The sequence below is a fragment of the Balaenoptera acutorostrata genome, chromosome 2 (assembly GCF_949987535.1).
Source record: "Balaenoptera acutorostrata chromosome 2, mBalAcu1.1, whole genome shotgun sequence".
Lineage (NCBI taxonomy): Eukaryota > Metazoa > Chordata > Mammalia > Artiodactyla > Balaenopteridae > Balaenoptera > Balaenoptera acutorostrata.
In genome coordinates this window covers 103,533,724-103,549,413 of record NC_080065.1, presented here as the reverse complement: position 1 = coordinate 103,549,413, position 15,690 = coordinate 103,533,724, and the positions used below count along the sequence as shown (strand labels likewise).

At 35.4% G+C, this 15,690-nt stretch overlaps 1 protein-coding gene across 1 annotated transcript in view; it reads left to right on the top strand.

The window, feature by feature from the left end:
• The first annotated feature begins 1,304 nt into the window (after window positions 1–1,304).
• Window positions 1,305–15,690, top strand: part of LOC130707137 (peroxisomal multifunctional enzyme type 2-like) — a 75,796-nt gene continuing 61,410 nt past the window's right edge. Inside the window, exons 1-7 of the mRNA XM_057540368.1 lie at window positions 1,305–1,314; window positions 2,841–2,975; window positions 4,906–4,965; window positions 6,243–6,264; window positions 6,365–6,411; window positions 8,236–8,320; window positions 9,406–9,593. Coding sequence (XP_057396351.1) covers window positions 1,305–1,314; window positions 2,841–2,975; window positions 4,906–4,965; window positions 6,243–6,264; window positions 6,365–6,411; window positions 8,236–8,320; window positions 9,406–9,593 — 547 coding nt within the window. The remainder of the gene's footprint in view (window positions 1,315–2,840; window positions 2,976–4,905; window positions 4,966–6,242; window positions 6,265–6,364; window positions 6,412–8,235; window positions 8,321–9,405; window positions 9,594–15,690) is intronic.

Here is a 15,690-nt window from a genome sequence, read left to right as displayed (position 1 = left end):
TGTGGATGCATTTCTCTTTGTATACAATCTGTGAACATTGTTGCTATCCAAGCCCTTCAGCGTGTAACCAGTGCTTTTCTAGTTAAGCCTGAAATCCCTGTGATTTAGCTCTGGTGATAGTGGGATAACTGAGTGGGGTCAGTGTTAAGTTTGTACTCTCTAAGGTGGAGACTTGTCTTGAATAAATCTATTCTGAAACTGTTTCACTGCACATCATTGATCTCAATAATTATTTATACAGTCTTCAGTTCTTACCTTTGCTTGCACTTGGTTGCACTTTGAACAGTTTCCACTTGGGGGTAGTGTTTCATTTCACAATTGAACAATTCTTTCTTTACTTTAGTATGGCCTTTGCCAGTTTGCTCTTGAACTTTCTCTTGCTTAGTTAAAAAGGGTCTTAATAGACTGTTAGCCGCATGTTTTAAAATCTTGATTTTTAAAAACTGTTTCCTGTCATTTGAGTAATTGTACAGAAATGAATAATTAATAGGAATTTAGTCTTGAGAATCTTAACACTTTTTTTTTTAAATCTCTGAGGGATAATGTAAGCCTTTTCCCCATTATTTTGTGTCTTTGCGGCATTTTTTATTTGCAGTAAGGCTGTTAAGACTATATTGTTAGAAAAAATATATCCCAGTCCACATTTTGAAAAACTCATTTCCTTTAAGAGTAAAAGCACATTAGGCTAGCTTTGCTCGGTATCATCCCTGTATCTCCCTTTACCACCCAACCCCACTTGCAGCCCTCACTCCAGCCCCCACCAAAAGAGACCCATTCTTGAAAAGAAAAACAGATCTTGTGGGTTTTTCTTTTTTCCCCAGGTATGGTAATTATCAATTTGGTAATATTAAGAGACTTTAAATTTTAGTATATACCTCTATGCCATTTATTAATTAGTAATTTTTAAATTGTTATATTCTGCACAGTGTGCAATAACCCTATAAAAATGATCACTTTGCAATGCAAATTAATTCTTTGTCCCAGGTATTTGTTTTAAATTCTGTTTTTTCCAAGTTATTTGGCATTGATCTATATATCTTTTCATTTGTTTTTGCATGTTATTTTGTAAATAATTAAATTATTGTATAAATTACCTTCGTTATCATATTATTTAGTTATGTTGGCTTTTATAAACTTTATGATGCAATTAGTGCATTAGTGTAGTTACCACATACTTAACTTTCAGTAGATTATAAACTCTGAGGATAGGCACCATTCTTATACATCTGTAGATTTCTGTAGATTTCCTTGCAAATAGTAAATGTGCAATTAATGTTTGTATCTATATAATTGGATATAGGGAGATGTTATGTGGTAAGTGTGGTCAGTTGTTAAACATATAAATTACATATATGCTATAATTAGTGACTGAACACATATTAGTTGTGTATGTAATTTTTGACCTCTTTCAATAAATAGTTTTTATTTCTTTTTTTGGTAGACCATGACACACTATGTTTTATAAAAATTCACGTGTGCTTCTCCAAGAGTTTAATATTGTGCTTGTTCTTTTTTTTTTTATAAATTTATTTATTTTTGGCTGTGTTGGGTCTTCGTTTCTGTGCGAGGGCTTTCTCCAGTTGCGGCGAGCGGGGGCCACTCTTCATCGCGGTGCGCGGGCCTGTCACTGTCACGGCCTCTCGTTGCGGAGCACAGGCTCCAGACGCGCAGGCTCAGTAGCTGTGGCTCACGGGCCCAGTTGCTCCACGGCATGTGGGATCTTCCCGGACCATGGTTCGAACCCGTGTCCCCTGCATTGGCAGGCAGGTTCTCAACCACTGTGCCACCAGGGAAGCCCCTTGCTTGTTCTTTATCACCATTCCTGTAAACAAAGACCTTCTTGACGTGGAGAAGATATTTCACATTGTGTATTTAACCTTTCTTTCTTTCTTTCTTTCTTTTTAATTATGGTAAGAACATTTAATATGAACATTTAACAAATTTTTAAGTGTACAATACAGTATTATGCACTGCAGGCACTATGTTGTATGGCAGATAAGATCTATAGAACTTATTCATCTTGCATTATTGAAACTTTATGCCCACCGATTAGCAACTCCCCATTTTCTCCTCCCCCTAATCTTTGCAACCACCATTCTACTCTCTGATTCTATGAGTTTGACTATTTTAGGTACTTTGATGTAAGTGGAATCATGCAGCATTTGGCCTTCTGTGACTGGGTTACCATATTATCTTCAAAGCTCATCCATGTCATTACATATTGCAAAATTTCCTTCTTTTTTTAAAGGCTGAATAAATACATTGTATTTATGTACCACATTTTCTTTATCCATTTTTATCTGTCAGTTGATATTTAGATTATTTCTACATCTTGGCTATTGTGAATAGTGCTGCATTGAACATTTGGAGTGCTGTTGTCTCTTTGGTTCCTGATTTCAATTCTTTTGAATAAATACCTGGAAGTGGGATTGCTGGATCGTGTGGCACTTCTAGTTGTAATTTTTTGAAGAATGTCCATACTGTTTTCCTGTGTATTTAATCTTAAAAGTGATCTTTAGGTTTTTTTCTTTTCTTTCTTTTTGCTAAAAGTGGTTTGAATCATGGTCTTTTTCTTTCTAAAAAAGGAGAAGCATTGCACAGTTAAAAATTTCATGACATGAACCTGTGTTTAAATATTTTTCTGCTTCATATCTATATATGTATATATATTTTTTCATATCTATATTTAAAAACAAAGAGGCATGTTTTGAAAGTACGTATCTCATGGTGTGTTCAGTAAGATGGGAATATAGTAGTAGGGAATTAGGAAGTTGACTGAAGAAATACACTAATAATATAATTTCATTTCCAACTCATATTTTTAAGGTCTAGAACTGAATTCTTATTTGTTTATTTTTGCATTGCAGTGAATGATCTAGGAGGGGACTTCATGGGAGTTGGTAAAGGCTCCTTAGCTGCTGATAAGGTTGTTGAAGAAATAAGAAGGAAAGGCGGAAGAGCAGTGGCCAACTATGGTACAATATTTGAGAGAACTATACTGCTTGTTTTATATTTCCTCCACTGATGCTGTTTCTCATGTTAATAAGTATTGAGCAAATATCTTGGCATTCCAGTATAATTATGAAATTAGATTTTACCTAAGTCTGCCAAAGATGTTTAGTGACGTATTTTTTAAACTTTTGATGTAGATTATTTCATGAGTCTAACTTTTATTCAGTTGTCTATTTAATATTTTTAATAATGAGCGCATGATATAATCAGTACATTACTGTAGATGTGAATATGAATATGCTCTTTTCTTAAAAGACCTGCCTTAGCTAAAAGGTCTTATGTATTTCTACAGAGTAACATTAAATTCTTCGTTTTAAAATTGCTTTTAAAAAACATTTCTTAAAGTAATATAGTGTAAGAAGTGAAGTGCCCCCTTTCTGCACCCAGCCTTCATATTACATTCTGCACAGGTGATCATTGCTGTATGCAACTTTCTTATCTTTATGAAAATGTAAGAGTCAAAGTTAGGCATTAGAAATAAAGACAGCAAATACAACCTGTATGTTTGATGTATTGATTCTAATAGTATTTGTAAGGAATCCTCTTGAGTAGATTTACTTTAAAAAGCTAGTGCTTACTGACTTTTCTGCAAATTAGATTGTTTTTATGGACCAGGGAGAAAATTAGATTGCCAGTGACTTTATTCTGAAATTTTAGAGGAAAGGAAATAGGATATGATTTGTTTTGAGAGTTCAAGGGAATAATGAGACAGACATTTTAGTATCTTATTTCCACATTGAGAGTCTAGAAAAATGTTTTCAACTTAAAAAAATTTCTGGGGTTTTAAAACCTATTTTGTAAAGATAAAGATTTCAGACTCTCTTCCCTGCCCCTCAGTTTTGATATTCAACCTGTATCAATCAGGATTCAGTCAAGAAAACAGAAGCCCCTCTCGGTTTTCCAAGTGTGAAGGGTTTTATACAAAGAATTAGAGACTTACCATTGGAAGGTCTGGGCAGGTGCATGTCAGGGAAACTGTCGATGACCATCGCAGCTTGTGGCAGGTGGTTTTCAAGAGCTCACCTGGATGTGCTGTCAGTCTCACATCTGCCGCCTGCTCACAAGATTGCCTGCGTTTACAGTCTCTTCCTACTTTTCCTCCCTTTAAGCGAGTATTTCTTTTTGGCAGATCTAACTCAGGAGCTTATGGGTCCCAGGGAAGGGACCTGGCTCCCGCTGTGATTGCAGAGGAAGTAGAAAGAGGCAATGGTGATGTTGAGTTGACAGCTGACCATTTGACACACAGCTCTGGGGATATGAGCCCTTCTCCTGGGCTGATTAGCAGAAAATCACAAATCCGTAATATTTCATTGAGCTTTTCTTTTTGTAGTTAGTATTACAAAAACAGTAGGTTTGTTTTCCAAATGTAGTGATACAGAATTGAACATGCTTTTTCAAATTAAACACGCTTCTCCTTCCCTCCCTCTGAAAGTCTCATTTGCATCCTTAAGGGGAAGTGCTTATGTGGCTATTTAAAATTCAACAGAAATGAAATAAAATAGATTATTCCATTTGTCGTACTAGCCACACTTCAGGAGCCACATGTGGTTTGTGGTTACCATGTTAGTGCAGAAATAGAGCATTTCCATCCTCACAGAAAGTTCTGTTGGACCATGGTGTCTTGGATATTATTTGTCAAATACTTCTCATTTACCCCCTCTCTCTTTTTTTTTTTTTTTGGTAGGTTAAAGGATTGCCTTAGGGACTAAATTTCTTTTGTAACATGTATCATTTATATTTTAGTTTGTTACGTGCCTGCAATATAAATGTATTTTCCTTGGAAATGAGTTCTGTTGAATGAATAGTATCTGTCATGTGCTCTGAGCCACAGAATTTAGAAGTCCTTTGTAAGGGATATTACTGAAGTTTTGTCCTAATTTCCCTTTCCCTCAGATTCAGTGGACGCAGGAGAGAAGGTTGTGAAGACAGCACTGGATGCTTTTGGAAGAATAGGTAATGTTTCTTTGCATTTATGGTACTAACAGAGCAGCTTCTACCTTTCTAATGAAATATTTTTTATTTCACTTTTGTTTATTAAAAACTCTTTTTTGGTAATCAAATTTTTAGATTTGTTTTAAATTTTAATTTTTTTACATACCCTAATCTTATTCCACAAAGGGCTTGAGGTGACAGTTTTTATGCATGTATGTGTTGAGTTTGTTTTATATTTTTTTGTACTTTAAGAGCCTTTAAAAAAACTTGTAAGTATTCTCTAAGTTTCCTTTTTATAATAATTTAATCATACCCCAAATATATTTAGAAAATAAAAAATAAATCAGTATTTTGGCAATAGAGGACCCAGTGGAATATTTTAGATAATTATAATGATTCAGATGAAAATGATTCAGTATCTTGCAAATTAATTAAGATGAATTATATAAAATAAAAATCTTCATTTTTAAGAAGCATTTCAAGCATTTCAAATATATTGTTTAATTTTCCTGACTTAGTCCCATACATTGTTAGTAAAAGGTTATTGAATTACTAGAGGGAAACTACTGCAGATAAGCCCAACGTGTTTATAATCTGAAAAATGTTAATTTTTGTAGTTTGAATGTGTTTCCCCCCCCTTTTTTTGGTCTAGCATATATATTTTTCTAGCTATATTTGGTTGAGCTTGTGAGAGACATGTTCACATAGTGTCTGACACAGGGATAGAGACCACAAAGTTCTGAAGTCATAAGGTGAAAATAGCCACAAGATGGTGGTTGAACCTTAAGAAACAATCCCTTCTATTTTATAGTGAGAATGCAATTATGTATGAAGACAGGCCATCAGTTTCTAACTCTAATGGTTTCCTTTCTGGGCTTTTGACTTTTGAGTGGCAAGGAAAAATCTTTTAAACTTTTAACTTTCCCAGTGAATTTTGAAGTTAATTGAGGGATGGTTTACGATTACCACTGAATTCTAAGAACCTAAGAGTTGTGTGACTGCTAATTCTGTAAATAAGCTCACAGAAATTTGGCAGGAGGTAGAGGTGGAAACATTTAGGTATGTAGACTTGAGAGGAAAGCACTGCTATAATGGGGTACTTATTGTGCTTTTGTGAATCCGATTTTTTTTTACTATAGGTATAAAATTGTGTTCTGCTAGCACTTGTTACCTATTATATCTACTTTTCCATGGGCAGGGGGGAGGCAGGGAACGCTTTTGAAAGAAATGTGTTGTAAGCAAAGGCAAATTAATATGCTTGCTTTTATATTTGTGACTTGAATATTTTTATATTGTAGATGTTGTGATCAACAATGCTGGGTGAGTATTTCTTTTTAAATTTCCAATAAAGTAATGTACATGCAAACTTTTTTTAAGTGTTGACTTTCTCTTCTCAACATATATAATATCAGTTTTTTAGAATTTTGAGGGACCGTTCCTTTGGTAGAATAAGTGATGAAGACTGGGGTAAGTTATTTTAAATATACGTTCTCTGGAACATACTTATCCATTTAGCCTTCTAATATTTGATACATTTCCACACTTAAGGAAAAACTTGCTTCTACCTATTTTTGCTTCTGCTAATATAACTGATGATGAGTAAGCTTTACAACTGAAAATGAACAGTTGGAAGAAAAGGCTTTTGTGACTTCGTTCGTTTCCCTTTTTCTCTTTGAGAGATTGTCAGCGTTTTCTTGCAGTATTAGTTGTTTCTAACAGCCTTTTGCATGCTTGTCTGGCTGTGTGATTCTTATTTCAAGAGCAAGAGTAGGCTGTGGAAGAGAGTCTGAGGCACTAAAAACGATGGAGATCTGAGAACTGGGTGGGAAAAACCTAGATATAATTTTGAAACTTCTAATAAGTAGGAAAAATTTCCATTAGGAATGTCATGTTGGAAAGATTGAGTTTAGATGATGAACAGTCACAGTTATAAAATTTTTTTATCCTGTTTGCTCTTTTTTGCCCTTACTTTCATTGGCTATCAGAACTAAAACAAGCATTGGTGGCTGCGACGGTGGCAGGCATGGTAACTGAGATGAATTACATCATTGTTTATAGAGTGTGTTTCTGGGAAATATTGCCAGAAGTTCTTTTGGAAGAAGGAAGATATCTTTCTGACTTAGAATTAAGCAAAGACGGCTTTTAGCTTCCAATTCCCTTGTAATAACTGGAGAAAAAAAGGAGCTGAGAAAGATAGAATTTGTTGGCAGAGGGGACTTAAGTCGGTGCTTTGCTTTGAGCTCTGATGGGGCTGGAGTGTGTCCTCTTCTGGTTTCATCAGAGTAAGATTAAATCTGGAATTGTTTGTTTATCTGCATCATCCTCCAAGTTGTCTGTTCATTAGATTGACATTTCAGAAAGCAGGCTTCTCTGTCTCTCTTTTTCCCTCTTTCCCTCCCCCTCTTTCCTACACCTCCACGCCCCGACCCCCAGCTCTCTCTAACTCATTTGCAAATCCTGTTAAAAATAGGGATTTAGGGATATACTGAACATTTTTTTTTTTTTTTTTTTTTTTTTAAAGGATTTTCTTATTTATTTATTTATTTATTTATTTTTGGCTGTGTTGGGTCTTCGGTTCGTGCGAGGGCTTTCTCCAGTTGCGGCAAGCGGGGGCCACTCTTCATCGCGGTGCGGGGACCGCTCTTCATCGCGGTGCGCGGGCCTTTCTCTATCGCGGCCCCTCCCGTCGCGGGGCACAGGCTCCAGACGCGCAGGCTCAGCAATTGTGGCTCACGGGCCCAGCTGCTCCGTGGCATGTGGGATCTTCCCAGACCAGGGCTCGAACCCGTGTCCCCTGCATTAGCAGGCAGATTCTCAACCACTGCGCCACCAGGGAAGCCCTGAACATTTTATAAACATTTCTTGATGAAGAACTGAGTGGTTTTTGATTATGCTTTAACTAACGTTTGTGTTGAGTCCCAATTATGTATGTAAAATTCTTGGTTATTTGTATTATGAATTTTTATATAAAATAGGCAAAAATTAAAGATGGCATTGCACTTAGATATGCATAGGCATCGTATTTAGGTGGCATTATATTTGTGATAAAGTTAGATATATTAGATAATAATCTAATCATAAATTATCGGCAAAATAGGTATGAATTATTGATTGGTTATGTAACTGGAACTAAAGCAAAAATGATTACTCAGAGTGCAATGTGACAATAGCTGATTTTGAATGCTAGGTATAAAATGAACATCTTTGTATAAGTAAGTCTTTGCTTATGTTGATTCTGAGATAGGTCTGTCTAAATTTGACAATATTCATGATAAAAATGTCTTGTTTTAGATATCATCCAGAGAGTTCATTTGCGGGGCTCATTCCTGGTGACCCGGGCAGCGTGGGATCACATGAAGAAACAGAAATTTGGAAGGTAGAGTTGTATGTGGCTGTCAAGGGGGTTTGGAGATGCCGTGTGTGGGTTCTTATGTCCAGAGGAAAAGAATTGCTTTGACGTTGAAAAATACACCTTCAGATATGCACAGGCTTTTTAAACGTAGTTTTGGAAGATGCCTCCCCGTTACATTGGTGTCAGTCATAGATTAGCGAGGTGGACAACTTAGTATTTCTTTTCACCTCCTACTTTTCATTATTAATGATTCTCCTGCTATTCTCTGATATTTTAGCAGTACAAACATTGAGGATTCAGCAGTACTTTATTCTCTAACCAAAATATCATTTTTTGTGCCCAGTGACCAACTGGGGAGAGATGAGTGGCTGTTTTCTACTGGCTGACACTGGTCAGACATGAGTTAGTCTTTGTAAACTAGGAACGGTAAGACTCTTATAGTTGCGTCTGTGTGACTCAGACGTGGCAGACCTAGTAAGTGGCCCCATGCTCTCTAACATAAAAGTTATTCCTGTTAACTCAGGGTTCACACACATCTACTAGAAGTAAATTGCGTGTGATATCTGTTCTTATTGGAGAGTTCTAGTATATCTTGATACTAGCAGTTTCTGAAAGTCAATGATAGGATTTACTTGTTCTACTAAGTAGAGTAAGTGAGATTAGGTCAGATTATGAGATGGTATTATTTAATATGAGGCATTTAATATTATCCAGAAAGGGAAAGGAGCAAAGTTCTGAGGACTAAAGAATTAGAACTTCATGATCTAATATTTCTTACTAAAATTTTAACTTGTAAATTGGCAGTTTATTTTATGTTTATAAATACTTATTGTTTTCAGTACATAATGAATATACATTCTTACACTTGAATTCATTTGATCCTGACCAGGGATTCTTTCTAAAACAATAAAATCTCACAGTTGAATTTTGAGAGATTACTTTTATTATTTATATTAATTTAGATATATGAATCATGACTTTAAGAACCTAATGGCAGTATACAGAGTTGCTTTTGACAGGTATAATAGTAATGAAAAAAAAAATGCTTAGAGTTGCAACATTATCAAAATATAGAAAAGATGATGTTGAGAGATTGATTTTCCTTTTAGGATCATCATGACTTCATCGGCTTCAGGAATATATGGCAACTTTGGCCAGGCAAATTATTGTGCTGCAAAGCTGGGTCTTCTGGGCCTTTCAAATTGTCTTGCAGTTGAAGGCGAGAAAAGCAACATTCATTGTAACACTATTGCCCCTACTGCTGGATCACGGTTGACCCAGAACATTTTGCCTGATGGTAAGTAGTTTAGTTTTTTTTTAATGCTGTTCCTCACATACCTGTGTGGCGTGAGCTTTGTAAAAGTATTTAATTTTTTGAGTAGCTAAAAAAATTTCCTTACAATTTAAAAAAGCATAATGTGTAGTTTATGTTCATTATAGAAAATTTAGGAAAGCACAAACAAACAAAATGTGACCCATAATTCTACCACACTCAGCTAAACTTTTTCTCTTTGTGTAGGTAGACATACATACATTTTTTCTTTACAGAATGAGGTAATACCATTCTTACTGGTTTATAATAATAATTATTTAAAACAATTAATAGATTGTTTTTTAGGGCAGTTTTAGGTTTATAGAAGAATTGAGCAGGTAGTAAAGAGAGTGCCCATATACTCCTCCTCCCACACAGTTTTACATCAGTGTGCTACATTTATTACAGTTGATGAACCAGTATTGATCAATGTTTATTTATTTATTTATTTATTTATTTGGCTGCATCGGGTCGTTGAGGCATGTGGGATCTTTCGTTGTGGTGCGTGGGCTTTTCTCAAGTTGTGGCACGTGGGTGTTCTCTCTCTAGTTGCGGCGCATGGGCTTCAGGGTGCGTGGGCTCTATATTTTGTGGCACGCTGGCTCTCTTGTTGAGGCACGTGAGCTCGGTAGTTGTGGCACCCGGGCTTAGTTGACCCTCGGCATGTGGGATCGTAGTTCCCTGACCAGGGATCGAACCCGCATCCCTGCATTGGAAGGCAGATTCTTTATCACTGGACCACCAGAGAAGTCCCTGATTGATTATCATTAACTATAGTTAATAGTTTACTTTAGGGCTCACTCTTTAGGTTGTATGATTTTATGCGTTTTCACAAATGCATGATGTTACGTACCCACGATTCTAGATCATACAGAATGGTTTCACTCTAAAAATCCCCTGTGTTCCATCTCTTCATCCTCTCCTCTTTTTCCCAAATGACTGGGAGGATTGAAGCTCATTTCTTTTTATCACTACATAATATTACATGGTATGTAGGTGCCACAATTTGTTTTTTCATTCACCTATCGTGGAACATTTTGATTGTTTCCAGTTTTTGACAGTTGTGAGTGAAGCTGCTATAAACATTCATGTGCAGGTTTTTGTGTGGACGTAAGTTTTCAACTCATTTGGGTAAATATTAAAGAGGATAATTGCTGGATTGTATGGTAAGAGTGTCTTTAGCTTTGTAAAAATTTCCAAACTGTCTTCAAAAATGGCTCTATCGTTTTTCATTCCTACTAGCAGTGAGTGAGAGTTCTTGTTGCTCCACATCTTTGCCAGCATTTATTATTGTTTATCTTTTGCATTTTAGTTCTTTTAATAGGTGTGTAGGGTATTTCATTGTTTTAATTTGCAGTTCCCTAATGACTTATGATGTTGTGCATTTTTTTCCTGTGCTTATTTGCCATTTATTTGTCTTCCTTGGTGATGTGTCTGTTCTTATTTTTTGCTTATTTTTAAATTGGGTTCTTTGTTTTCTTCTTCTTTTTTGGGGGGGGGTTCTTTGTTTTCTTGTTGTTGAGTTTTAAGAGTTCCATGAATATTTTGGAAACAAGTTCTTTATCAGATATGTGTTTTGCAATATTTTTTCTCAGTCTTTAGCTTGTTTTTTAATTCTCTTTAGTCTCTTTCACTTTTGAAGGATAATTTCACTGGGTACAGAATTCTGGGTTGGTAATTTTTTTCTTTCAACACCTGAAATCTTTCACTCCACTCTTCTTTTGCTTACATGGTTTCTGAAGGAAAGTCTGACATAATTCTTTCCTTGTTTCTTTATGCATAAGGTATTTTTTCCCCTCTGTGTTCCTCCAAGATTTTCTCCTTGTTTTTTCCGCAGTTTGAATATAGTATGCATAATAATAGGTGTAGATATTTGGCAATATTCTACTTGATGTCTTCTGAGCTTCCTGGATCTGCGGTTGGTATCTGTGATTAACTTTGGAAAATTCTCAGCCATCACTGCTTAAAATATTTCTTCTGTTGTTTTCTTTTTTTCTTCTACTTCTGGTATTCCCATTATGTGCCTGTTCTATCTTTTTATTTTAATTAATTAATCGATTAATTTATTTGATTGGGCCGGGTCTTAGTTGCAGCAGGTGGGCCCCTTTAGTTGCAGCTTGCAGGCTCCTTAGTTGTGGCTTGCAAGCTCCTTAGTTGCAGCACGTGGGCTCCTTAGTTGTGGCATGCAAACTCTTAGTTGTGGGATCTAGTTCCCTGGCCAGGGATTGAACCCGGGCCTCCTGCATTGGGAGCGTGGAGTCTTAACCGCTGCGCCACCAGGGAAGTCTCAATGTATCTTTTGTAATTATACTACAGTTCTTGGATATTCTATTCCCTTTTATTTTTTTGTCCTTTTTTCTCTTTGCATTTCATTTCAGTTTGGGAAGTTTCTGTTGACATATATTCAAATCAAGCTTACTGATTTTTCATTTCAAAATGTTATATTGTTTTTGTTTTTTAGCATTTCCTTTTGATTTTTTTAGCATTTCCTTCTGTCTGCTTACAGTAGTCATCTGTTCTTGTAAGTTGTCCACTTTTCTCCATTAGAGCCCTTAGCATGTTAATCACAGTTATTTTAAACTCCTAGTTTGAAAATTCCAAAATCTCTGCTATATTTCAAGCTGGTTCTGAGGCTTGCTTTGTCTCCTCAGCCTGTACTTTTCTTGTCTTTTAGCATGCCTTGAAATTTTTGTTGAAAACTGAACATGATGTATTGGGGTAGTAGAAAGTGTGGTATACAGAGCTTTATTGTGAGGTTTCATGTTTATCTGGCTAGGAGTTAGGTTGCGTTTATTGGTTGCTGTAGCTGTTGGTGTCAGAGGCTACATTTTCCTCTTTGTCGTTGTTTTTGTGTCCCCTGTTGTCTTTGGGTTTCCCTAGGTACTCTTTGTGTTTGCAGCTCTCTCAGTTGTAATCCACTGTTGTTATACTGGAGGCCTGTTGAAGTGTCTGTAAATTATGGCGAGGGGAAGTGTTCTATAATCTTATGATTAAATCCGCAAGTTTTTTAGCAGGTCAAAGTCTCTGGACTCTGAGCTTCAGTAGAGTTTTTTAGCCTTTTTTTTTTTTCTCCCCTTATTTGAGACAGGAAGGCTAGAGGAGTTACACTAGTCTAATTGCTCTTCCCTTAGGTCAAATAAGGCTCTGGTAGCTTCCCTTGAGGATAGGCCTTTGTTAAGGAGAACAGAATGCTCTGGGCATATTTCAAAATGATTTTGTCTTATTGATTTATTTATTTTGTTACCCTCTCCCTTTTTCTCTGTAACATTTCAAAGCAAATCTTAGATGTTGCATTTCACCTAATAAATACTTGGAAATGTGTCTCTAACAGATATGGACATTATAACCACAATGCCAATATCACACCAAATAAAATAATTCATTACCATTGTCTAATACCAAATTTATATGAAAACTTCCTCGTTATCTAAAAAATATCGTTTTAGAGTTAGTTTATTCCACAATGGTCTAAACAAGGTTCACAGTCGTTTTGTTACTGTATCTCTTAAGTTTTATTTAACATATGATAGTTCATTCTCCTTTTTGAAAAAGTGCCAATTATTTGTTGAAGAAACCGCGAGTTCATTTGTCCTGAAGACTATTCCTCATTCTTGATTTGGATTGCCTTTGCACATTTGTGGAAAATCAGTTGACCATGTATGTATGTGTGGGTCTATTTCTGGATTGTTTGTTCTGTTGTATTGATCTCTGGGCCTGTCCTTTTACCAATACCATGATGTTTTGATTACTATATTTTTATAGTAAGTCTTGAAATCAGGTAATGTGAGTCTTCCAACTTTGTTCTTTGAAAACATGAAATATAAAGTTTTAAATTTAAAAATTTAAATGTATGATTGAGAGCCAATGCTTATTTATTTAGTTATATAAGAAATAGAATACTTGACTGGTGGAAAACTGTATGGTTTTTGATACTCCTGGTTTTAACATATATCTAAAAAGAAAATATCTGTAATACTTTAAAAGTAGTTTCTGTGAAACAGTACAAAACAATTGATGAGTGAAATTACTTTAGAATTAGCTGCTTCATGGCATACAAATGCTTATTCACAGTACCATTTTACTTCCCACGTTTGAGCTAACATTCATTTTAGAACTTGGGATTTGTAATACCAAGTATGTACTTGCTAGCTTTTCCTAAGAGCTGTGCCTAACCAGTTTGCTTTAGTGTAGAATAGCTATTTGTACCTGAGATCTAATTTTTTTTTCCTTTTCTTTTGTCAACAGGGCCATTTAAAAAAGTCCCTTATTTTAAAAAAAAACTTTATACTCTCATGTCTTATTGAAGGAATTCTTGTTAAAGAACTGGATTATTTAAGTATAATGCTACATATATATGCACAACAGTGTAGGTTACTGGCAAGAAGTAAAGTATCAAAATGTAATGCATAGTCATGAACTCACTGCTCAACCCAAGAATTGGAACATTACTTGCATCTAACTTTATACCTTCTGTTCTGTTCCTCTGCTTCATGCCAAGAGATAACCACTATTTAGAATTTTATGCTTATCATTTCTGTGCTAGACTCCTACCTTAGTCACTTTTTGCCATTGGCTGTAGACTTTCTTGGGGAAGCAGCAAGTTTCCAAGAAAATATTGAAAACTTGAGCTTTTAAATTTGCTTTCCTTTGGGAATGTAGCTTCCATTAATTTTGACCTCTAGAGATGTTAGGTCACTGTTTAATGTAGTATCTTTTATGCCCACCAAACCCTAGTGAAAGATGTTTGGAGAATAAGATCTACTTTAGACAAATAATTTAAGTTTCTGGACCTGCTTTCTCTTCTGTAAAGGAAGAGAGTTGTTACAGATCATTTTTAAAAGCCCTTCAGATTCTGAATTCCTGTTATTTTAAATTTTGGTATTTATTACTTTTTTATAGTTTAGAAAAAGCCGAAAATTTATTTTGCCTCAGCATTTTTCCTCTTTTCCTCTGAAATATTAACTTACAGGCTGTCAAAGGAATTATTTGTTAAAGAACCAGGTGTTATGGGTAATGTGCGGAGACATTTGCAATTTCATTTCCCCCTTTGAAATATATTTGAAAAATGGAAAGTCATGTATGTGACTTACATGTTTCTTACATGAAATGAAACATAATCTTAGGATGAATACCCATGAACTAACTTCCCAAGCTGTATTAGTTATTTACTGCTGTGTAATAAATTACTTCAAATTTTGTGGATTAAAACAACAAGTATATATTATCTCACAGTTTCTGGGGTCAGGAATACTGTAAAGTGAAAGGTTCTTAGAGCTGCTCTTTAATTTACAGGGACTGTAAATGTCATCTTTGTCACTTTAAAATATAAAACTGTATTTTGTCCCTTCACAGTTAAAATTTACATTTATTTGATTCTTTAAAGATTATAAGATGTATTTACAAATCGTGTCTCCTTTGAGCCTTGCAACAACTTAGTAGAATAGGCAGGTAACGCATTTTAATTACCATCTTACAGATGCAGACACACGTCCAAGAGAGTTGAGCACTGTGCTCAGTGCCCTAAATTGCCTACATGGCAGGGCCAGCAGTAAAATCTAGGTGTTCATGCTCCTTGTGTAGTACCTTTCTGCTCTGTTAAGTTGCTCACAGAAGGTATGCAACAGGAAAATATTTCTTACACTTTGTGACTCATCAGTCACGGTTGCAAGGTCCATTTTACATCATCTTACTGCCATTACAGTTGTCAAGGCTGTTTTGTAGTTTTCTAGCTTCTGGGAGAGCAAAATAGTTTTGGGAATGAATGGTATCTAAGTTCATTATGCTATGTATGCCTTTGCTCACCAGTCTTTGCCAAGGCAGCTTTAACTTGTCTTCTAAACAGTACGTTACCCATCTTGGAAGGGGATATCTGATGCCTTCTGTGTTAGAAACCTGAATGTCTCCATTGGGATGAAAAGATTCTTCTGAAAGCCTTGGATGTTAATACTAATTATTTATGTATATCTAATTTTTTTCTTATTTATTTAAAAAGTCTCTGAACCTATAATTTTATAAGTGAGGAATTTTCAGAAAGTAAAATGATTGATTGAATATGTATATATTCTTATTGATAGTTTTTTTT